Source organism: Desmodus rotundus, chromosome 3, assembly GCF_022682495.2.
Source record: "Desmodus rotundus isolate HL8 chromosome 3, HLdesRot8A.1, whole genome shotgun sequence".
Taxonomy (NCBI): Eukaryota; Metazoa; Chordata; class Mammalia; order Chiroptera; family Phyllostomidae; genus Desmodus; species Desmodus rotundus.
Window position 1 is genome coordinate 35,106,287 of NC_071389.1, and position 24,174 is coordinate 35,130,460.

Sequence of the window (24,174 nt, forward strand, 5' to 3'; positions counted from 1 at the left end):
TATATACATTTTTATTTTTTATATAAATGCAAGAATGATTTTGTTGTTTTACCAAAATTTTTATACATATCTGTATATTACTCTTCTCCATTAATCAACCATTGAAAAAAGTCCCTCTAAGTCAATTAGTACAACTCTAACACATTCTTTTAAATGGTTATAGTCTACAATCTGCCTGGTTACTCAATAGTTCCCCCATCCAAGGACATTCATAGTTTGTTCTCAGTTTTTTCTACTTTAAACAGTGCTGTAATACTTATCCTTATACATATTTTCTAAGTACTAGTACTTATGAGCTGTATTCCCAGGAAAGTACTTACTGGATTAAAAAATATGTGATATATTTCAATTCCAACATTCTAAGATTGCAAAAACTGTCAATGAGATGAGTGACATGTCTCATGTTTACCAGCGATTTGAATTTGCTCTTTTCTGAACAGCTTGGTGGCAGTTTTTCTATTTTTATACCTTACATATCAATTCATATGTGTTCTTTTTCATCATACCCTTTAGATCTGATACATACATTTGAAAAAACATTATTTTTCCCAATGTGTTTTTCTTTTAACATTATTTATGATACCCTTTACCACATAAAATGTAGTTAAATATGCTTACCTTACACAGCTTCTAGGTTTCCTGTCATGGTAAAAAAGGTTTCCCCAACCCACAGTTCATATATATATTCTTTTTTCTTAAATTTTCCTCTAAAATTTTGATTTTTTCATTAAAATGGAACTTAGTTTTGCATTTAGTGTGCTAGGGATCCAACGTTTTCTTCAAGAAAGATACAGTTGTGATGGCAGCATTTATTAATCATACCACTGTTTTATCACTGAAATAAAACCTTTTTTCTTTAAATTTTACTTTTTAGAAGGGAGGGGAGGGAGGAAGAGAGGCAAAGAAACATTGATGTGTGAGAGAAACATCAATAGGTTGCATCTCACATATCCCTACCAGGGACCTGGCCTACAACCCAGGCATGTGCCCTGACTGGGAATCAAACCGGCTACCCCTCACTGAAACACACCAGCCAGGGCTCTTTTATTTTTCCATATATTAAAATCTCATTTATACCCTAAGAGCCCTGAAACACCAATCCAAAAGAACCTATGCACCCCAATGTTCATAGCAGCACAATTTACAATAGCCAAGTACTGGAAGCAACCTATCAGCAAATGAGTGGATCAAAAAACTATGGTACATTTACACAATGGAATTCTACACAGCTGAGAGAAAGGAGGAGCTTATACCCTTTGCAACAACATGGATGGAACTGGAGAGCATTATGCTAAGTGAAATAAGCCAGGCAGTGAGGGACAAATACCATATTATCTCACCTTTAACTGGAACACAATCAACAGAAGAAAAAAAGCAAACAAAATATAACCAGAGACATTGAAGTTAAGAACAATCTAATAATAGCCAGAGGGGAGGGGGGAAGGGATAGTGGGGAGAAGGGTTTTCAGGAACTACAATAAAGGACACATGGACAAAACCAAGGGGGAGGGTGGAAGCAGGGGAGGGAGGTGGGTTTGGCTGGGGTGGGGTAGAGGGGTGGGGAGAAAATGCAGACAACTGTAACTGAACAACAATAAAATAATTTAAAAATTGAAAAAATAAAAATAAATTAAAATCTCATTTACACTAGGGTCAATTTTGCAGCTTCCTATTCTATTTCACAGATCTATTTGTCTATTCCTATACCAATGGTATACACTCAAATAAATCAGTTTTATAGTGGTAAAGTAGGACCCCCGTTACTAGTCTTCTCTTTCTGAGTTCTTTTGACTATTCTCAAACATTTATTCTTCCATACTAATTTTAAGATAATTTCATCAACTTTTTAAAAACTGTTGGTAATTCCAGTTAAAACTACTGTACATTTGAAAATTAATTTAAGGTGATTTTACATTTTAAGGATACCATCTCCCTCTCCAAGAATTTGGCATCTTTGCATTTTCCAAAAATTCAGGAGTTGTCATCAATTACTCACTTCCCCTCAACTCTCATATCTAACACCTCTGCCAGTCCTGCCTCCAAAATTTATCCCAAATCTGTCTACTTTGCTTTAATCCACTCTAACCTTACTACAGTTATTCATAAATATTTTGTACCCACATACTGTGATTTATGTTATTGCCTAGGTACTTTTTTCTTCTGTTTCACTCACCTTAGCCCAATAGCGAAAGGCTAACACCAAGGGAATAAAGACAGGTTCTGTCTTGCCAAGAGCAGCAAGCAAATCAGTAGTGAGGCATGCCATATCATTTCCTGCACTCACTCTACAAAGTAAATCACTGTGAATGAGAAAAAAACAAATTTCACTGTATTAGTACTTTAAAAAACGAGACTACTTCAAATCCTATAGCTATCCTTTCCAGTTACCATATTTTAACACCTAAGAAGCCAAAATAAAAACAAATGTTTTAATAAACTTAGAGCCAACTGAAAACTATGTATCAGTTCCATCTAGCATTCCATATAAAGATGTTTTAAACGTTCATTTGTACTTCACAAATAAATTTCTACTTAGTTTAGTATTTCAGTTCTTAAGAAATTATTTTCAAAAGCATTATAATTCACCAAAATTTGATTTATGAGAAAAGACACTGATGTTGTCGATGTCAAGTAGTACAACATAGCTTCCTAGCACATTCTTTTTGCTTTGTACATGATAAAGCAAAAAATGAAATTCGGGACTGGCTGTACTTCTTGACTCTTTTTCCTAAGTTTCCATGATTACTGATACGCTATTTTTAGCTAAGAGAGTAGAAAGGATTTATCCTATTGGCCCACAAGTAATGTTTATATGCAAGTGAAAATAGGAGCTACCTTAATTGAGGTAATAGAATTACAGTAGAGATATTTTAGTAATGGAGAAGAATGTGCTATATTTTGCCATGTATAACATACACTTTTTCACCCAATTTTTTTTTAGATTGTATTTATTTATTTTTAGAGAGAAGGGAATGGAAGGAAAAGGAGAGGGAGTAAAACATCAACATGTGTGTGGTTGCCTCTTGCATGCCCCCTATTGAGGACCTGGCCCACAACCCAGGAATGTGCCCCGACTGGGAATCAAACCAGTGACATTCTGGTTTGCAGGCTGGCATTCAATCCACTGAGTCACACCAGCCAGGGTTGCCCAAATTTTTGAGGGAAAAATAAGGATATGCATTATACATGGGTAGTACCTGAAATACCTCATATCTGTCCTTGTGTTTTATACTTATTTGTTACATAAAATTTCTTCTATCTCCCTGGCTGGTGTGGCTCAATGGATTGAGTGCTGGCCTGTGAACCAAAAGGTTGCTTGTTCAATTGCCAGTTAGGGCACATGTCTGGGTTGCGGGCCAGGTCACAATTGGGAGCATGGGAGAGACAACCAATTAATGTATCTCTTGCACATCAATGTTTTTCTCCCTTCCTCTCTTTTTCCCTTCCTTTCCCTTTCTCTGAAAATAAATAAAGATCTTCTTAAAAAACTATTAAAAATTTCTTGTACCATAGTATATTTAAAAATAAATGCTAAAATTCCTTTATAATATAAAAACAAGTATCTAAATATAAATGAATAAAAAATTGAATTAGAAAGGTAAAATGAAAGATTTTTTTTCCTGAAAGTTTTGGCCAAAAACATGGGTGCACATTATACATGGCAAAATACCGTATCTAAGGTTGCCATACAGAGGCAATTAGATACAATGTGATGAAAAAAACATTAGCAGTCAGAATACCTCCATTTCAATTCTGATTTTCCCCTAAATGATGTAAATTTGGACAAATCACTTATTGTCCTCCAGGTCTCAATTTTCTAATTTAGAAAAAAGGGAAGTTGAACTAGACCTCCCATAGATGCTTCTATTTTTGAATGAGAAAATATGGTAACCTTAAAATATAAGATATAGAGGTTAATAATTGATTAAAGAACACTTTATTATTTCTGTAATGTTTCCAGGTCTCCCACATTCATCTAAAATAAAATTATTTTAGTTTCCTTTTTCCAAGGTACTTTCCTCTCTTAATACTATAGATATCCGACTAGAAAAACAACATTAGTCTTCAGTGACTCATTCAATTTCAGTGAAAAAAACCTAGAGTTTGATAGACTGTGAGCTCCTTGAGAAGAGAGGCTATTTCTCATTTATGGTTGTATCCCTACAGAAAAGCATTACCTAACATATAATAAATGTTCAACACAGTTGGATGAATGAAGTTTTCCCTCACAGTGTTCTATTTTTTTAACTGTCTTGTTCTGTTTGTTGTTCACATGCTTTTAGTAAGGCCGCTACTTTTAATAAGTAGACACTCGCTTGGTCATATTAATCCAAGGAGAAACCTAAAACAAAAATTTTCTCTCTTAGAGATGCTCACTGCATATTTGGATGCTGTCATTATTTTTAAAAATACTTTTATTTCTTCTTCATTGTTACCAACCTTTTCCGATCTTTGCACACCACAACAGGAACTTTAGCGTGAAAATCAGATTCCACATCTAAATATGACACTAAGAAATAAAATAAAACAAGTAAGCTAATGTCAACATCTCTAAAATGTTTACTCTATAGTAAAAATTAAGGAATAGTTTCCTTCTAAGTATCACTCTCATTGCTTCTGTGGGGCCATCCACTCTTCCTGTTACGAGCATCAACCCAACAGAATCTCTTACTCGCACAGTCCCAAATACTGTTTGAAAATTATAATCATCTTAAGAGGAAAGGTTTTAACATCCCTAAAAGTTTGAATATATCCAAGTAAGTATATAATCTAGTCAAAGTTGTTAAATAGGTTTTTCATAGATATAGCAAACAGAAGGCACCACATACTTCAATGGCTATTTCCATGAGACATAAAATAAGAACCTACAATGCTGTGAAAACTTAGTTCTTTCAAATATCCATGCAAGTAAAAGGCTAACTCTGCTGGCTCCATTCCCCATAAACATATGAAGAGTCTGCCCAATTAGAGCTCCTAAGGAAGGACTAATAAGGTAAAACACACTTCCACTCTTAAGTCCATCTCTCATCTCCAAGGTGGGCCCCATGCCATAAATGTCTAATCTGAATACAAATAGATGCATTAACATTATTTCTTTTTGAAGTTTAAAGAAAGTATCTTAGTAGTACTTGTTGGAATTACTAATTTATTTTTTAAAAATGCGCTGAAGACCTATGTGTCAGGAGTTGAATTATGCTTAATATATTGTGAATAAGACACAAAGAACTCAGATCAAGGGTTTGAAAAACAATATAAACAAATATGTAAACAAATCCTATAGGTGACAAGATAAAGGTCTTAAAAGAGTACAATGAGGGCATAAAGAGGAAACAATTTTATAATCAGACTGCATTTTGTATACCTATGTTAGTATGTGACTTAAGGTAACCTATTCATGTATTTTAATGGAAAAGACATATTTAAAATATTTTTGCTAGGTTGATACTTTCCAGTGAGTCTGAGGAGGTAAAAGCTCTGTATTTACCTCTTATCACTAATACGCTTTAGAGACAAATATTTATTAAGAAATAAAACAATATTAAAATCCCTTTACAACAGTGACTTTCAATATATTTTATCTCATGGCACACATAAACGAATTACTAAAATTCTGTGGCACACCAAAAAATATATTAAGTTTTTGCCAATCTGACAAAAAAAAAGTATAATTTTGATTGATTTACCAAAGAAAAAGAAGTAATAGTAATTATCTACCCTTTTTGCTCCCAAGTGACTTTTTAAAACATCAGGTGCCTACGCCTCTATACAAGGGTTTTTAGTATCAAGAATTAACCAATCACATGCAAACTTATTATGCAACATGACTGATAAGATGCAACTCTATTATATGACCTATATTTATGGTTCAAAACAGGGCACTCACACCAGGGTGTTGTTGTTGTGTTGGCTGTTTTCATCTTTTGTTATGACAATCTAAAAGAAAAGAGGTCAGCGCTCCTAATAGTCAGGTACTGTATGTTTTAAAAACTCTTGTGGCACACTGGTTGAAAAACGCTGCTTTACAAGATAAATGGGCCCCTAAAAATGACTTCCCAGAAAAGTGACCAACAAGAAACTGATAATGGAGATCTAAGAGGGCAGACAGAAAGAGAAAGGAAGTTTAGAATTGATATTAGAGCCAATGGGAGTGTAAGGCTAAGGTCAATAAGCTATCCCTTCTAAGTCAAACTGCAAACATTTTTGCCAGTTACTTTAAATTAAAATCTAAAATGACAATAGTAATAATAAAGATCAAAGCAGCAGAAATTTACTAAGAAGTTACTGTATACTAGGCACTTTTCTAAACTATTTTCTAACCCATTTCACCCTTACGACTTCCTCATAAAAAAGACAGCATGTTATTGCCATTTTACAGTTGAGAAAACTGAACTATGAACATTAATAAATAACTCATCAAAAACATACAATCAGCAAGTGGCAGAACTAAAAATTGTGCTTAGAAAATCTGTCTCCAACACTGAAGTTAAGAACAATCTAACAATAACCAGAGGGGAGTGGGGAGGGGACAGTGGGGAGAGGGGATTACAGAAACTACTATAAAGGACACATGGACAAAATCAATGGGGAGGCAGGAGGCGGGGGAGGGAGGCAGGAGGCAGGTTCTGCTGGGGTCGGGTAGAGGGATGGGGAGAAAAGGCAGATGACTGCAATTAACAAGAAAAATTTTAAAAAACAAAACAAAAACCTGTCTCCAGATCTTTATCTCTTAAGCATTTACTTCCTAACAAGAAAAGCAGTAAAAAAAAACCAAGAAAATAATATTATAGATTGTATTACATAACCTGAGGCCTGGTTTGGGACACTTGTAATTTCAAAAAGTTTTATTTTAAAAGTATTTTGACCTATGTAAATGTCCTTTTTACATTAAAAAAAATCCAGACATATGAGGGACATAGGAAAACTTACTATGTATTTGGTTGGTATGATATAAATGATTAAATTAGATTGATGCTGCTTTAGGTGGGGAAAAAACCGTATTGACTCAATGAAGTCACACATTTTCCCCCCAAGTCTCTCCCTAAGTCTTCCTTCATCAATGACTTTCCAATGACTATAGGTTTTCTGTCTTCTTTTACACAAGAAATGCTCATAATATTCAAAGCTAACATTTTTAAAACTACCCCAAAGGCAGTAGATTTTACATTTTACATATTAATTTTAAATATACTTTTGATCTTACTGACATGTGAATTTTCTAGTACACGCATTAATCAAATACATAACAATACAAATACATATATGTATATGTCCACATATAATACAATGACTCAAATAAGCTGGGAGTTTTAGTTTAAATTGGTTAGCCATATTGAGGCTATCAAACATGTCATTTCTAAACAACACTATGCATGTACCTTTAAAGAGGATTTTCTTTAGAAAGATAAATTAAAAAAAGAAACTCACCACTTTTTTTTAAAATACCAAGTACTTGTATCAGAAGATCTGGATGATTCATCTAAAAAAGTTTCAAGTTAAATCAATATAGTCATTTCAAAGTTCAAGTTGCAGAACATTAGAGGGAATTCAATTTCATTAAACACAAATAAAATCATACTCTCTTTTTAAAATAATAGAAACAGAACAATGTTTTATTTTTATGGTAATACATCTTGTTCATGGAAGTAGAATTTAATAAATCATGTAGTGCTATGATTCCAGCAACACCCTTTGAAATAATGAATTCTTAGGTGAGGAAAGATTGTGGCATTTCATAGCAAAACAAATAGAAAAAAATTAGTTTACCCAAAAACTGTTAAAGAGAAGTTGTTATACTGATAATTGGCAGTATGGCCAAAAGGCTTAGATTAAAATACTATTTTAAATAATAAGTTTGTCAAATGTTTAATGTGTAGTTTGCTATTTAAAAGTATTTAGTAATCATACATTAACGTAAATAATTATATCAGACTAGAAATTAAACATCAAATTTTCACCAAAATCAAACCTCCTTTAGCATAAATTTATTCAAAAAATTAAAAACATGTAAAACATCAATTGATTATTTTATGTTTGATATGTCAATAGATAAGCAATGTTGGAGGTACTAAATAATATTCATACTTTTGCTAATGGTACTAGATGCTACATATTAAAAGTACCCATAATGTACCAGGCATTATATAAAAATATCTGGTATATATAATCTTATTTAATATAAAAGTCATTATCCCTGTCTTGGAAATTATCCCTGTTTTGGAAACTGAAGTTCAGAAAGATTAAGTAAGTAACTTGATCAGTACAGCCAAGATTTGAACACTGATGTATAACTTCAAAGATTTTTTCCCACTTTCTATACTACCTCCATAAGCAATAACTGTTCAACATGCTCAAATTCAATCACTTTTCCTTTTTTTATGCATAAAGGATCAATTTACTGAAATGACTGGTTAGAAAATAATAATAAGCACAAGTCCAGAAACTACTTTTATACATATTTTGACATGGTTATGGTACTTCCAACCCAAAACTGAAATTATGTGGCACCCTGGCTGGTTTGCTCATCTAGTTGGAGCACCATCCAATACACCAAAAGGTTGCGGGATCAATCCCCAGTTGGGGCACATACAGGAAGCAACCAATCAATGTTTCTCTCTCACATCAGTGTTTTTCTCTCTCTCCCCCCACCACCCTAAAATCAATAAACATATCTTCAAGTGAGGATTAAAAAAATTTAACTGAAATTTTGTAATACTTTTTCAATTAAAATTTAGAAAATAAGGTTATGAGTCACATTCAAATTAAAATGCATACTATATAATACATAAAAGAAATAAATGCATTTTCATTTTTGATAACACAAAGATAGAAAAAATGTCACATGTCCAGTCTCAGTTGAGTCAGAAGTTGGGGGCGGGGAACACATTAACTATGAAATCCCTTTAGACTTGTAAGTTGTAAACTGGGGCAATAGGTTGAATCACAGTGTAGAACTGCTGGATAGGGTCAAGCGGAGGGTAGGTCATCACTTGCTGGGGAAGAGGCAGGGCTCTGAGTTAAGGAGGGAGACAAGGGGCTGCATAGGAAGCATGAAAGTCTGAAGAAGAGGCTTGGGGACTTGATGCATCAAGGGCTGGAGCAAAGGCAGAAGGTGTGGATTTCTGCAATCAGAGAGATTTGGGATTTGGTGCTCAAAAAATGGCACTACTGGAGAGTTTAGAAACGGCATCATGCACTTAGGAAAGATGGTCTCCTTCATATTGGGGAATTCTATTACTCCAGGCTGAAGGACAGGCAGCACCAGAGCAAGCTGAGGAAGAAGCAGGGCATTTTGTGTTAGGACAGAGTAAGGGCGGAGCTCAGTGTAAGGACAGGTTAGAGGCTGTGGCTGGAAAAAGGGGTGGATTTTGTCCTAGCATTCATCCTTTCTTCACCACTGTTTCTCATGTTTAAACTTCTCAGGTTTCTTGCTGATGTGTATAACAGATTCCTCACTGCATAAAAGGCTTTCTACAGTCTCACTGGATATGCTGAGATATTCCTGCTCCCTTGCAAGGGCAAGGGCCACCAGACAGGCAAAGATGAGGACCTTCATGGCTATCAAGTCTAGCTTCAATGTGGCTTCTCCTGTAAATCCTTGGTTTTAAGATTTCTCTTCAGCTAGCCTTCAGTTGGTTATTCAGGCTGACTGTTCCATATTTTAGTTGTAATTCCAGTTTGATTTTGAGAGGAGGTGGGTATAACTTCTACCTACTCTGCTGCCATCTTTAATCTTCCTGGTTTTTCTTTTTGAAAAACTGCCTTCCTATGCTTCCTTTTTTTTTTCTGTCCCTTATTCCACCTATGTCTGACACTTAGAGTAGTTCCCAAAAGCACTGTTTAATCATGATGTAACTTCTATGCGGCAGAATTTTATAGTTCCTTTCACCTCCTCTAAAAAGATAATAAAAAATATTAAGTCCTAGTTAAGAACCACACAATTAAAGTTCTTTTCTAATTACTTACCTTGGGAGGAAATTTTATATCTATATTAACATCACTACTTTTCAGAGCAAACTTAGTCAGAGATGAGCCATACAACCTAAGTGAACACTCTGGAAAATAAGGAAAAATATCAAAGCATGAAACACCATTCAAATATGGAAACTTTAAAAAACAGGGGTAAAAAAACTGAATAATCTCAATTCTATGTCTTCTAATTATAGAGGACTGATATCCTTTCTAACTGGTCTACAAAATAAAAATGGGTCTCAGTTATGGTGTTCAAAAACAAAGAAGAAAGAGAGAAATTACTCATAAAAGTATTTGTTCAGTGTTTAAACAAAATTTTAGTAGTAGTTCATTTAGGAATGACTACAAGTATGTTGAACATTTAACACATTAACAGAAAAGAATGTACAACCTAGCTATAGCTACTGTCACTAACTGCATTTATTTATTTTTAGATATTTACATTTATGTAAGAGATAGCACTTCAACTAGGAAAGGAATTACAGACACTCAATGACAATGCTCCTTAAAAATACAAAATGAAGCCAAGTCAATTAATATTACAAACCTAAAACCAAAAAGCTCTGTGGCTTTCCAGAGTTCATACAGTAAATTAATAAAAACAATGACATACTACCTACAACATACTTTCTTAGGCTGTCAAACATATCATTTCTAAAAATTATAATAAGGCAACTTTTAAAAGGATCTCATCAGAGGGCAAATTGAAAAAAATAACATGGTTGGAATTGATCATCAGGCAGGTTTTGTTTCTTAGAAAGTGTAAGTTCATACTCAAGTTATATATATAGAAGCACACTTTTCAACTTTACAAAATGTCTGAGAATTATCCAAGTCATGAAAATCATAAAAATTTCATTTCTACTCTTGTAATAGTGAATTATTCTATATATCTAACTTAAATTAGCATCCAGTGTATTTTAGAAAGACATTACAGAAATCATAAAGATAAATAAAAATGTTTTCCATTTTTAAATTTCAATTTTATATTCTTATACATCTCCCAACAGCTCTTTATGAAATATAATTCACCAAAATTCTTTTGGTGGTAAGCAATAAATTTTATTTAAATTACATTTACTTAAATTCAATACCAATGCAAAAAAATAGTAAGGGCAAAGCAAATGATCTATACATAAATGTCTATAATCAACCTGGCCCAACTTCCCCTCGCACCAAACATCTAAGGTTTTTGTAAAGAGAACAGCAGAGTCAAAAAAAATGAAAGTGCTAATTTTATCTCTAATGCCCCTTCCTAATTTTTCCCCCACCATCAGGCAAGAGAAATTTTATTTACTGACTACTTGTAATGTATATACTGAAAATAATATAAATGAAATACCCATTTATAAGTCAATGATACTGAAAAAATAATGTAAAATATAATGGTCAACTACTAAGAAATTATCCTGCTTCTGGCACTTAAAAACTCTTTTTTAAGTACAGAAAGTATGCTGGGCCAAAATTCTCCATTTTGCTTTTGTGCAATGACTCAAAAAGTCATTTATAAACAATTAAATTCATCTACTTTTAAGATAGAGGTAAGGGGAAAGGAAAACATTAAAAAATTTACCCTAAGTTCAAGAGGAAGCAAGAGGATGAGTTGTGTGACTTTTAAAATTAAATATACAATGTATTTGTACCTGGTAAAAATGTTGTTATAACCTTTGACATTTCCTCCACAATTCCCTGACGGACTCTGAGGTCATCATCTGTTATTCCTTGTTCTTTTGCTAATTCAGTAACTGCAACACTTAAAGCTGCCAAGTGGGCAGGGGAAGGAGGTGGCAGAGAACGAAGTTCACTTTCTTCCTGTTTTTCCTGTTAATGTAACATTTAACAACAACGTGAAAAGAAAAAAGATTTCTGTTTTAATGTCCTTATAGTTAGGGGAAAAACACAAATATATTCAACTTCTATGTGCCAGACTTAAGGACCGTAGAATACAGAAGTGAACAAAAGACGCAAGGATCCCTGCCTTTGTGAAGCTGATTTGGAAGAATGAGAGGTACCGTGAAGGAGGTTGCTATTAAACAATAAAAAATAAAACTGGTTCTACTTTACTGTCTGCATAAATTTTGAAATGCTGCAAAGCCAAGATACCATAACACTTAGCTGATAATTTTGTTGCAGCAAAGAGAGACTATCTGAGATGCAGGAGAAGGTCTTGAATTGTCTCTCATCAGCATATACAGTATCAGATTAAATGGTCAGAAAAACATCCTACACCAGGGGTATCCAAACTGTCGCCCAGGATGGCTTATGAATGCAGCCCAACACAAAATCGTAAATTTACTTAAAACATCACTTAGTTTTATTACTAAGTTTTATACTAAGTTTTATTACTTAGATATGTATATTTTATATACTAGTGATCACAAACTTGGGACCTGTTCAATAATTTTAAGATTATCAAAAGGGCTGCTGCATAATTAGGGTTATTATGTGAGGATTTTTTTGCTTATCTGTGGTGGCGGATATCACAAAAATTATGCACGGACCTTTTTTATGCTCATCCGCTTTCATTAGTGTTTGTGTATTTAATGTGTGGCCCAGGACAACTCTTCCTCTTCCAGTGTGGCCCAGACACCAAAAGGTCAGACACCTTTGTCCTAAACACTGTTATTACTTTAATACACTATTACAATTGATTTCTCTCTATTTTATCCAACACTAGGCAAAATGTTAAAAAAAAGAAAAAAAACCTGTATTCTGCTGAAAGTCTGTAAGACATTTTAAACCAAGGAGCTAAAGAACTACATTTACATATATACAATGACTTTTTAAAATTAATTTACTACTATAGTTTAAAAAATACATGCTAACTGCAAAAACAACATAAGAAGAAAATTGTCCCACAAGCTCATCTTCTATTTCCCTTATTTTTTTAACATGACTGAGACCATACCATTTCTTTTATTTATTATTATAACAAAGGCATTTTCTATTACCCCATTTCACTGAAGAAACAATTTATATTTTGATATATGAACTCCCAAAAGATCTAATAACGAAAAGTAGTTTGTTCTCTCCCTACTCCCCCCAATATATGAAACAAATACTTTGATCTATTCCTAATTTTATTCATTGTTACCATATTCAGTCTTAACATAAGTTTACCAAAGGCACAAACTAATCAAACATAGGAGGTAAGACAATTTCATTTTATAAGTTTCTGTGACAGTTTCTGCAACCTTAATTATAATCTAAGTTTTAGATAAGCATCTAAATTGGCAGGACTGGTTTTTTTTTTAGGATTCATCGAGGTGTTAATAGCAGTGTAATAAAAAAAGATACAAAATTAACATGTAACAAAATCATCTTCATATAGAGAGAAATTACTTTGAGTTATAGTGCTAGATTTGTCATAGTAATAAGATAAAAGATAATCAATGAACAAACTCCTCTACCTATGCTATTAATAAGCCTACCCTACTTTGTTTAGGACACTTCCATCATTCTCACTGGTATACTCTTAACATTGATTAATCTCATATCCTCCTGATATCCTCATATATCCTCTGTCATAAATACAATCAATGAAGTCCCTGCCCTTATGTAACTTATATTCTAGTTAGAGGAAACAGACAACAGATAAATAAATGCATAAATACTATGATGTCAGGTAGTACTATGAAGAAAAATAAAACAGGGTAAGAGGCTACACACCAGTGGGAAAGGGTGGTTGTTTTTTTTTTTTTAGAACAGAGTGGACAAAGAAGGCCACTCCAAACAGATAAGTTTAAGTAGAGACCTGAAAGAAATGAAAAAGACAATTTCTGGGGGAAGAGCATTTCAGAGAACAGTAAACGCAAAGACATGGAGCCAAGAGGATGCCTAATGTTATTTGAAGAGATCGTGTCTGGAGCTGAGTAACAAAGGGGTAACTAAGCAAGATGATGAGGTTGAACAGTAAACCAGAAGCCAAATATTGTATCCCTGATGAAACTTGGTAAGGGCTTGTAATTTTATTCTAAGCTGGGAAGTCACTGAAGGGCTATGAGCAGGAAGTAACATGAGGTGACACTTTAAAAGAACAACCCTAGTTTCTGAATAAAGAATAGATTGTGGGGACAGGAAGAGGTGTAAATTGGAAATAGTCCAGGTGAGAGATGGTGGTAATTTAGACTAAAGCAGAAACTGTAGAGGTATGTGGAAAATGATAAAATTTGGAATACGTAATCTTTTGAAGGTAAATTCCATAAAATTTGTTAATGGTTTGAATGCGGGGTATAAAAGAAAGCAATGAATCAAAGATAACTCAAAAGAACTTATCCTAAGCTGGGTAAATGGTGGTACCTTCTACTGAAATGAGGTAAATTCCACAAAGAATTGGTTTAGTCTAGGAATACTTGCCCAAGAGGCAAGAGCCGGCTAATTAGTCTTCCATTTCTGGTCTTTGGACCTTCATCCCATTCCCCGTATCTTTACCGGTTACTCTCCTAATTAAAAACTTTCAATAAATCATCAACAAGATACTAGCAAACCAAATTCAAAAGAATATTAAAAGGATTATACACCATGAACAAGTATAATTTATTTCTGAATCCCAAGAATGATTCAACATACAATGCCCAATCAATGTAACACACCACCTTATTACAAAGAAAAAGGGAAAAAATGGCATGATCATCTGAGGCCAGATGCTTCTTGTTGGAGAGATTTTAGGAAACTCTGAAACATGAACCAAGACAGGCCATTCTTATGCAAAAGCCACTGGAAACAGCTTATGTGGACTCAGTTGAGTCAGGCAGGGTCTCAGGGACTCATGGGGGATGTGAAAAGGAGTGCAAACCATGTTGATGGAGACTCAGATATGGCACCCATCTGCCTGCCACCTTTGGGGGGGGGGGGCAGGGAGGACAGGAGGCTCAGAAAAGGAATAATGGCCTCGGCCAGCACTTTTGTCTGGCAGAAAGCTGCCCCTCCAGCTCTTGCCCTGATACCAGATAATTCAGTTTTTCCCAGTATGTCCCTGGCGCCTTTGGAGCTGCTGCCCCAGCACTGGAGCTCATAGAAAGTCAGTCTGAATAAGTCTAAGTGCAGGCCCTTTAAGAGACTGCCTGGGCTCCAGAAGCCTTCAGTCTCACTCAGCTACAATCTCCACTGTTTTTTACAGCCAGAGATTATGGGGACTTCTCTTCCTAGCACGGGAACCCTGAGCCTGGGGGCCTGGTGTGGGCTGAGACCCCTGGCTCTTCAATCCCTCCCGACTTCATCTGCCACTTGTGGGTGTAGAACCAGCCCATTCCAAGTCTCCACCCCTCCTACCAGTCTTGATGTGATTTCTTTTTTCCCCAGCTTTAGGACTTCATTCAGGCAAGTCTGAATGATGATTGTTCTGTAGTTTAGTTGTAATTCTGATGTGGTTGTGGAAGGAAGCCAGTACCCCATTTACCTACGCTGCCATCTTGACTGGAAATAGTTTAACTTTTTAAAAACTACCAAAATGTTTTCAAAAGTGGATGTACTACCATGTAATCCAGTAATTCCACTTCTGGATATTTATCTGAAGACAATGATTACTGGAACCTCCTCAAAATTATAAACTTCTGATCACTGAAACACACTGTTTAAGAATGACAATATTAGCCAAAGCTAGGAGAAAATATTTGCAAATCCCATATAAGAAAATGAAAAAACCTAGCTGGGGTAGTTCAGTGGATTGAGCGCTGCCAGCAAAACAAAGGGTCACTTGTCGGTTCGATTCCCAGCGTAGGGTACATGCATGGGTTGCGGGCCCGATCCCCAGTGTAGGGTACATGAGAGGCAAACACATTTATGTTTCTTTCCTTCTCTTTCTCTCTCCCTTCCCCTCTCTAAAAATAAATAAATAAAATCTTTTTAAAAAAAAAGAAAACACTAACTCAAAAAGATATCTTTACCCCCTTATTCACTGCAGCATTATTTACAACAGCCTACGTGTCCATCAATGGATGAATGGGTAAAGAAAATGTGATATTTATACACAATCATGAGCCACTTACGACAGAGATATGTTCTGAGAGGTGCCTTGGTAGGTGATTTCATTGTTGTGTGAACATTATAAAAGTATTTACATAAACCTAGCCCACTATACACTTAGGCTATATGGTATAGCCTACTGTTCCTAGACTACAAGTCAGTATAGAATGTTATTGTAAAAAACAAAATGAGATTAAATTAGGCACAAGAGAAAATGATATAATCAAGAGACACAGTAGTCCTGGCCAATGGGGTTCAGTTGGTTGGAGCACTGTCCATAAACCTTCAAAGGTGGCTGATTCGATATGCAGTCAGGGCACATACCTAGGTTGTAGGTTCAGGCCCAGTCGGGGCATGTGCAAGAGGCAACCAATTGGTGTTTCTCTCTCTCATCAATGTTCTTTCCCTTCCCCTCTCTCTAAAATCAATAAGCATGTTTTCACGTGAGGATTAAAAAAAGCACAGTAAACACAAAACGTATGAGGCTGTTGCTGGTATGACACGGCATACTGTTTTACAGCAGGCTTTTTTAATAAATAGAAAGAGCCCATTCTAAAATAAAAATCAATAGCTTAATACATAAAAAAGTAACAGTCTTTTATCATCATTACCAAGTATCATGTACTGTACATGATTATATGTGCTATATTTTTATATAACTTGCAGTACGGGTTTCTTTATACCAGCATCACCACAAACGTACGAAGTAATGTGTTTTATCACGTTGTTATGCAGCCCATGACGGTACAGTGGATTATTCAGTCATAAAGAAAGGAAATCCTGCCGTGTGCAACAATGCAGACTGAGGGTTTTATGCTAAGTGAAATAGGTCAGACAGAGACAAATACCGTATGATCCCATTTATATGTGGAATCTAAAATAAACAAGACTGAACTCACAGATACAGAAAACAAACTGTTGGCTGCCAGAAGTAAGGGACTGAGTGAAGGGGCAGGGTGAAATAGGTAAAATTAATCAAAAGATACAAAGAAACTTTCAGTTACAAAATAAGTCCTGGGCATATAATGTACAGCATGGTGATTATACTTAATAATATTGTATTATACAAATAAATTTGAAAGTTGCTAAGAGAGTAAATCTTAAAGGTTCTCTTCTAAAGAAAAAACACTTGTAACTATGTATGGTGCTAGATGTTAACTAGACTTATTGCGGTGATTATTTCACAAGATATACATGTATTGAATCATTATGTTGTACACCTGGAACTAATATAATGTTTATGTCTATTATACTTCAATTTAAAAATAACATTTTAAAAAACCTTTAAAAAGTGGATATAGAATTTTACATCTCCACCAGTACTGTTTGAGGCTTGGCATTCCTTCACATCATTGTTATAGCCAGTCTTTTTAATTTTAGCTGTTCTAAGTTTAGTGATTTTCCTATTAACAAATAATGTTAAGCATCTTTTTATGTGTTTGACACATGTATGTCTTCTTTAATAAAGTATCACCTCAAATCTTTGCCCATATTTTTTTAATCCTCACCCTTATTGGGGGACATAATTGATTTTGAGAGAGAGAAAGGGAGAAAAACATCAATGATTCTCTCTCACATCAATGTCATATCTGAGAAATTTTGCCTAATTCAGGTCATAAGAGATTTTCTCCTGTCTTCTTCCGGAAATTTTGTACCTTTTGGTTTTACATTTAGGTCTGTGATTCATTTTTAGTTTTCTTCTTTTTTATATAGTACAAGGTATGGAACAAAGTTCTTTGCATATCTAGTCAGTATCTTTGTATATCTAATAAATATCTAATTAGTCTAGAACCATAAGTTTAAAAGACTATTCTTTCATCACTGAATTGCTTTTGAATCAGTTGTTCACACATGAACCTACTTCTAGACTCATTATTCTGCTCCACTGATCTACTTGTCTACTTGATGCCAATTACCACACTGTCTTGATTCCTGTAGCTTTGTGAGACTGGAAATCAGGTGGTATTAGTCCTCCAACTTTGCTCTTTTTCAAAGTTGTTCTGGATCTTTTGGGGCCTTTGCATTTCCATATTAGTTTTAGAACCAGTTTTTTTAAGTCAGGATTTTGGTTGGGATTGTGTTGAATCTACAGATCAGTTTGGAAACAACTGACATTCAACAATATCAATTCTTCCAATATATGACTAAGGTTTATTTCTCCACTTAATTTCTCCTTAACTTTGTGTTTTCTGTACACAAGTTTTACACATTTTTGATGTTACTATAAGCAATATCTATAAATGAAAGTTATAAATTATAACAGAATACAATTAATTTTTACATATTGATCTGGTATTCTGCAACCTTGCTAAACTCATTCATTAGTTCTAATAAGTTCTAGATTTCACTGAATATTCTACATCAACAATCACATTGTCTACCAATATCGATTTATTTCTCTTTTACAATCTGGATGGCTTTTATTTCTTTTCCTTGCCTGACTGCACTGGCTAGAACAGTTAATACAACTTTGAGTAAAAGTGCTATGAATAGACATATCTTTTTTTCCCCCAATGTTTTTATGGTGAAAAAATATACATAACCTAAAATTTACCATCCTAACCATTTTTAAGTGTACTATTCAGTGGCATTAAGTATATTCATATTGTTCTGCGACCATCACCATCATCCATCCACAGAATTCATCTTGCAAAACTGACACTATACCCATTAACGGTAACTTCCATTCTCCCATTCCCACAGGCTGTGGCAACCACCATCCCACTTTCTTGCTCCGTAATTTTCACTACTCTAAGTAATTCATATAAGTAGAATCACATTGCATTTGCTTTTTTTATGACTGGCTTATTTTGCTTAATATAATGTCCTCAAGGCTCATCCATGTTGTAGCATATCAGAATTACCTTCCTTTTTAAAGCTAATATTCTTGTATGTATACATGAAATTTTGTTTATCCATTCATCTGTTGAGGAAGAGTTGAATAACTTCCACGTTTTAGCTATTGTGAATAATGCTACAATGAAGTTCAATGTACAAATTATCTATTCAAAACCCTACTTTCAATTCATTTGCAGATATATTCAGAAGTAAAATCACTGGATCATATGGTAATTCCATTTTTAATTTTTTGAGGAACCTCAACACTGTTTGCCAGAGCAGCTATCCCATTTCTGTACCTTTTTTCCTCATCTTAGGGAGAGCTGAAAATCCAGTCTTTCACCATTAAGTCTGATATCAGTTTTAAGTTCTTAGATGTTCTTTATCATGTTGAGGAAGTTCCCTTCTATTCCTAGTTTGCAGAGATTTTTTTATCAGGATTTTTACAAATACTTTTTCAACATCTTCTGAGATGATCATATTGTGTTCTTTTTTTATTTGTTAATATCATGAATTACACTGCCTAGTTATCTATGTTAATCCAACATTATATTCCTGGAATAAAGTCCTGCTTGACCATGATACATTTCTTCCTTAAATATTCTGTTGGATTCAGTGTGCTAAAATGGTTAGAAGTTTTGCCTTTAGGTTTATGAGGAATATTAGTCTAAACTTTTCTTTTATTGTAATATCTTTTTCTGATTTTGGCATCAGAATAATGCGAACCTTATAAACTAAGTTCAATATTCTGAAAGAGTTTGTATAGAACTGGGGCGTATATATCAATTATCCCAGAGCTCAATGATGCTATTTTCTTTCTTTGCAAGGTTTTTTTTCCTCTTTGTTTCATTTTAGATAGTTTCCGTTGCTATACCTTCAAGTTTACTAACCTTTACTTTTACAATGTTTAACCTGCCATTAGTCCTACCCAGTATGTTTTTCATCCTAGACACTGTTTTCATTTCTGTAAGTTCAACTGAATCCTTTTTATATCTCCCATGTTTCTATTTGATTTTTTGAACATCGGAAATATAGTTAGCTGCCTTAATGTTCTTCTCTGCTAATTTTATGGTATAAGTTCAAAGTCAGAATTAATTAGCTAATTTTTCTTCTCATCATGCTTTGTACTTTCCTGCTCCCTTGTATGCCTGAGAATCTTTGACTGAATGCCAAACAATGTAAACTTTTTTGGGGGGATGACAAATATTTTGTATTTCTATGAATATTCTCAAGCTTTGTTCTGTAATGACATTAAATACTTCTAAACAGTTTATCCTTTTGGGTGCTGCCTTCTAAGTAGTTTAGTTGGGGCCAGACCGTATTTAGTTTAGGGTTAAACATTCAGAAGTGAGGACTTCTGAAACAAGAACCTTCTAAGTATTCTACCCAATGCCCCATAAAATATGAGGTTTTCCAGTCTTAATAGTGGGAAAATACTACTCCCAGTCCTGTGTGAGCACAAAGCACTATTCTAATTCCCTCAGATGGTTCTTTCCGTGGCTTTAGGAAGCTTTCTAAATGCATGCACCAATCAGTCTTATGCTGAATAGTTCTCGAGAAAGTCCTCGAGAGGACTTTCACAGATCTCTGGATTTCTCTGTATAGCTTCCTTGTTTTTGTTACTCTATCCTGCAAACTCTAGCCCTCTTGTCAACTCTGGAAGTCCATGGGGTTTTCCTCCCTGTAGTGCATTCTGGGAACTCTTTCAAACTGGATTATCACTGGGCCCATCTCATTTGTTTTCCATTCATTGCCTGTCCTTCATTGCTTAAAAAACATTGTTAGCTATTTCTGCCTTATTTTGTTGTTGTTACTATTTCAAGGAGGTAAACCAGTCTCTGTTACATAACTTCATCAAAAGTAGTCCAGTATGGCTGCTTTTAAGGCTTTTCTATTTGTTTTTTGTAACGTTCTAAACTATTTTATATTACGAGGTCTGTCCAGAAAAGTCCAACTATTGTTAATATAATGAGAACAGTTTGTGCAACATCTATGTAATCTGGAAGCCAAGGAGAGTGGACTGGAATGTGCATGTGTGAACAATGACTTCACTCTACTAGTTGTTGGAGGTAGTAGACACCACTGAGTGTGTGTGTGTACCATGTGGCCATCCAATTTAAAATGGCTGAGCAGGGAGAGTAACAAATTTGCATCAAACTTTGCATTAAGCTGGATCATTCCTTCGTGGAAACTATTCAGATGGTTCAGAAGGCCACAGCAATGGGCAACTGGTGATTGGTAGCTTCATCATGACAACATGCCTGCTCATGCATCAGTCTTGGGCAGAATTTTTTGGCGAAATATCAAATCACCCAGGTGACAGCCCCGCTAACAGCCCAGATTTGGCAACCTGCAACTTCTGGCTTTTCCCAAAACTAAAATCACCTTTGAAACGGAAGAGATTTCAAACCATCTATGAGATTCAAGAAAATACAATAGGGTAGCCCTGGCCATTGGGAGAACCGTGTGAGGGTCCAAGGTGCCCGCTTGGAAGGGGACTGAGGTGTCATTGTCCTATGTACAATGTTTCTTGTATCTGCTTCAATAAACGTCTCTATTTTTCATGTTACATGGCTAGACACATTCTGGACAGATTTCATATATGTAATGTGCATTGACTTTAAGTTTCTTCTTTAGAATTTCCTGAGCTTCCTGAAATAATCAGCATCTTTCAACATTTCTTCAAATTTCTCAGAGATACTAACTCTCCTTAACCACCATTTTGTCTCTCTTCTATTAAGTTTTCTGAAATTCAAATTAAATCAAAATTGTAGGCTAGTAAAATTTGAATGATTTATTTTCCTTCTAAGTTCCTGATTTTCTTCAACGAATTCACATCTTTTTAAGAAAAATATAGTGAGCATCTACTATAGTGTCAAATACTGTCCTATGCAATGCAGAAACAAAAATATATAAGAAACTAAATTTGCCCTGAAGTCTAAAAGAGGACAGAAGACATTTATATCTATAGTACTCTGTGTAAGGTTCTCTGGTCAAGTGCTATGGGAGCAGAGAAGGGATACCTAACCCAGACTTGTTGGGAAGGTCAGGTAAAAAAGTGTTTCTCAGAGACAATATACAAATGCAGACTTAAAGATAAGAGGCTATATACTACAACTTTAAAAAGAAAAAATTAAATAGCTAGAACACTAATAAATTTTAAAAAGAAAAAATACCCTGCTCATACCTATGTCAATGAAATGCTATAATAAAAATAACTGAAGAATTAAGAATTCTTAAAGTCTAAATTTTATAAGGCCCCGCATGGTCTAGACTTCTCAACTTCATCTCACACCATTTTCCTCCTAGCTTTCTTTGTTCCACTCATACTAGAACTAGACTCTTTCAGTTCCTCTTACACCATGTCCTTTCCTGACTTAAGAGATCTTTATTCATGCTGCTTTTTTGTAAAATGCTCTCAGCTTACCCCTTTACATCACTCACTCTCTTTCTTGCCTTTTAAACTCTTAGTTCAAAGTTCATCTCAAATGTTCACATTCTCAGAGCAACTGTCCCTGTTCTAGACTAAGAAAAATATTCTCGTACACTTCTTTAGCACCACATTTCCCCCTTTAACAAAACTTATGATACTTAAATCCTTAGAGAATGGATGCCTTCACCAATACTTTACAAACCCTGAGGGCAGGAATCATGACTATCTTCTTCACGACTGCCTAGACCTAAGCACGTAAAAACTCAAGAAATCTTATCAGTTGGACTAACTACATGTGACAGTTTTACATACAGACATCAAGATACTTTAGGATGAGAAAACTGTTGTCTGAGAAAGCTCCCCTCCTGACTACCTAAAATAAGGAGGGTAATGACAACCTTCAACTCTGTCACTTCATTTAATAATATACAGCTGGGTAAACATTACATTTTTACTATCATAAATAAAAATATATTTAGTACAGTTTTACCATTCAAAAATAAAACATTTTATAATAAAAACTTACCAAAATGTTTTTCTTATGTCGTTTTTCCTTTATATGTTTATGAGCTCCCTGGATATTTTCAATGTGAATTAAGCAAAGTTTGCATAGATACCGACAATTGGTATATTCTGGTGAGCGCTGAAAAGTTAAAAAATGCAATTTTTTCAGAAAACAGAGAAGTAAAACTTTTTACTGTATATTTTTTACTATGTATTGTCTACTATATTATGTAAATACAAGAGAAAAAAATAAGCATTTAAGGAACAAGTTTTTAATAAACAAACCAGTACTTATATACCCAAGAGAAAGTCAGTTTTCCTTTTCAAAACAGTCATCATAGAATATCATATACTAATTTCAAATACCATGAAAATGCTAAATGTTTGATACTTATCTAATATACTCTTTAGAACCCAATGTAAAATAAGAAAGGCAGTCTTATTACTAAGTCTTATTCCAATGCTGCCCCAAAAACTGGTTTTGGATTTCGTATATAAAAAACAGAATCTACCCTCAACTCAACTAGGGGATACAAAAGAATGAATTGCAAATATGGGAGATGATTCCAAAAGCTGAGTTCCAAAAACACTCTAATCACAATCTCATGGGAATGGATAACCTCTGGATGATATTACTCTGAAAGAAACAATTTTGACACATGAAAAGTATCAGTCATAATACTTTAGTCATACTTCACATATGAGTGTATTCTTTAAATAATAAAAATCTTAGTAATTCCAAAGTGCCTCTTATGTGCCAGGTACCTTCCTGGGTGCTTCACATACAATGAGACTTTTTTTTTTTAACTCTTAACTGAGTATGCGTTTATTGACTTTAGAAAGAGGGAGAAATATCGACGTGAGAGAGAAATATCTATGAGTTGCCTCCTCCACACGCCCTGACAAGGGATTGAATCCACAACCTTGGTATGTACCCTGACTGGGGATCAAACCCACAAACTTTTGCTGTACCAGATGACACTCCAACCAATTGAGCCACCCAGTCAGGGCTACTATGTGACATTCTAATTCCCCTAATAATATAATTAGATGGGCATTATCTTCATTTTATAGTTGTAAAAACAAAAATTCAAAGAGCTTGCACTTTCACAAGGATATAACATTAAGTGGGAGATGTTCAATTTAAATTCATGTATGACTGAATCCAAAGCCAACTCTTTACCCATAAGATTACACTATAAAGATACAAAACATATTAAATAGTTGAATTTTAAAACATTGTTTCTAGTATCTTATACTGGAATTGCAACAATGCTTAATTTTTATCTCAGATTTATCTTCAAAAGGCTTCAACTCTTGACAAAAAGATTCTCTCACTTCAGAGTATTACATACAAGGTCCATCCACAAAAACTTCAACCACTGTTAATATAATGAGAACGGTTTGTGCAATATCAATGTAACCTGGCAGCCAAGGAGAGTGGACTGGAATGTGCATGTGTGAAC

General features: G+C 34.5%; 1 protein-coding gene across 10 annotated transcripts in view; it reads right to left on the reverse strand.

Annotated features, from left to right (window-relative positions):
* The window catches only part of TUT4 (terminal uridylyl transferase 4), a 102,231-nt gene that overhangs the window by 40,466 nt on the left and 37,591 nt on the right, over positions 1-24,174 (reverse strand). For all 10 annotated transcript variants that reach the window (XM_053920096.1, XM_053920094.2, XM_053920091.2 and 7 more), the window contains 6 exons: positions 22,731-22,847; positions 11,613-11,790; positions 9,964-10,052; positions 7,426-7,477; positions 4,441-4,510; positions 2,174-2,300 (listed from right to left, as the gene is read on the reverse strand). In XM_053920096.1, the coding sequence (XP_053776071.1) occupies positions 2,174-2,300; positions 4,441-4,510; positions 7,426-7,477; positions 9,964-10,052; positions 11,613-11,790; positions 22,731-22,847 (633 nt within the window). The remainder of the gene's footprint in view (positions 1-2,173; positions 2,301-4,440; positions 4,511-7,425; positions 7,478-9,963; positions 10,053-11,612; positions 11,791-22,730; positions 22,848-24,174) is intronic.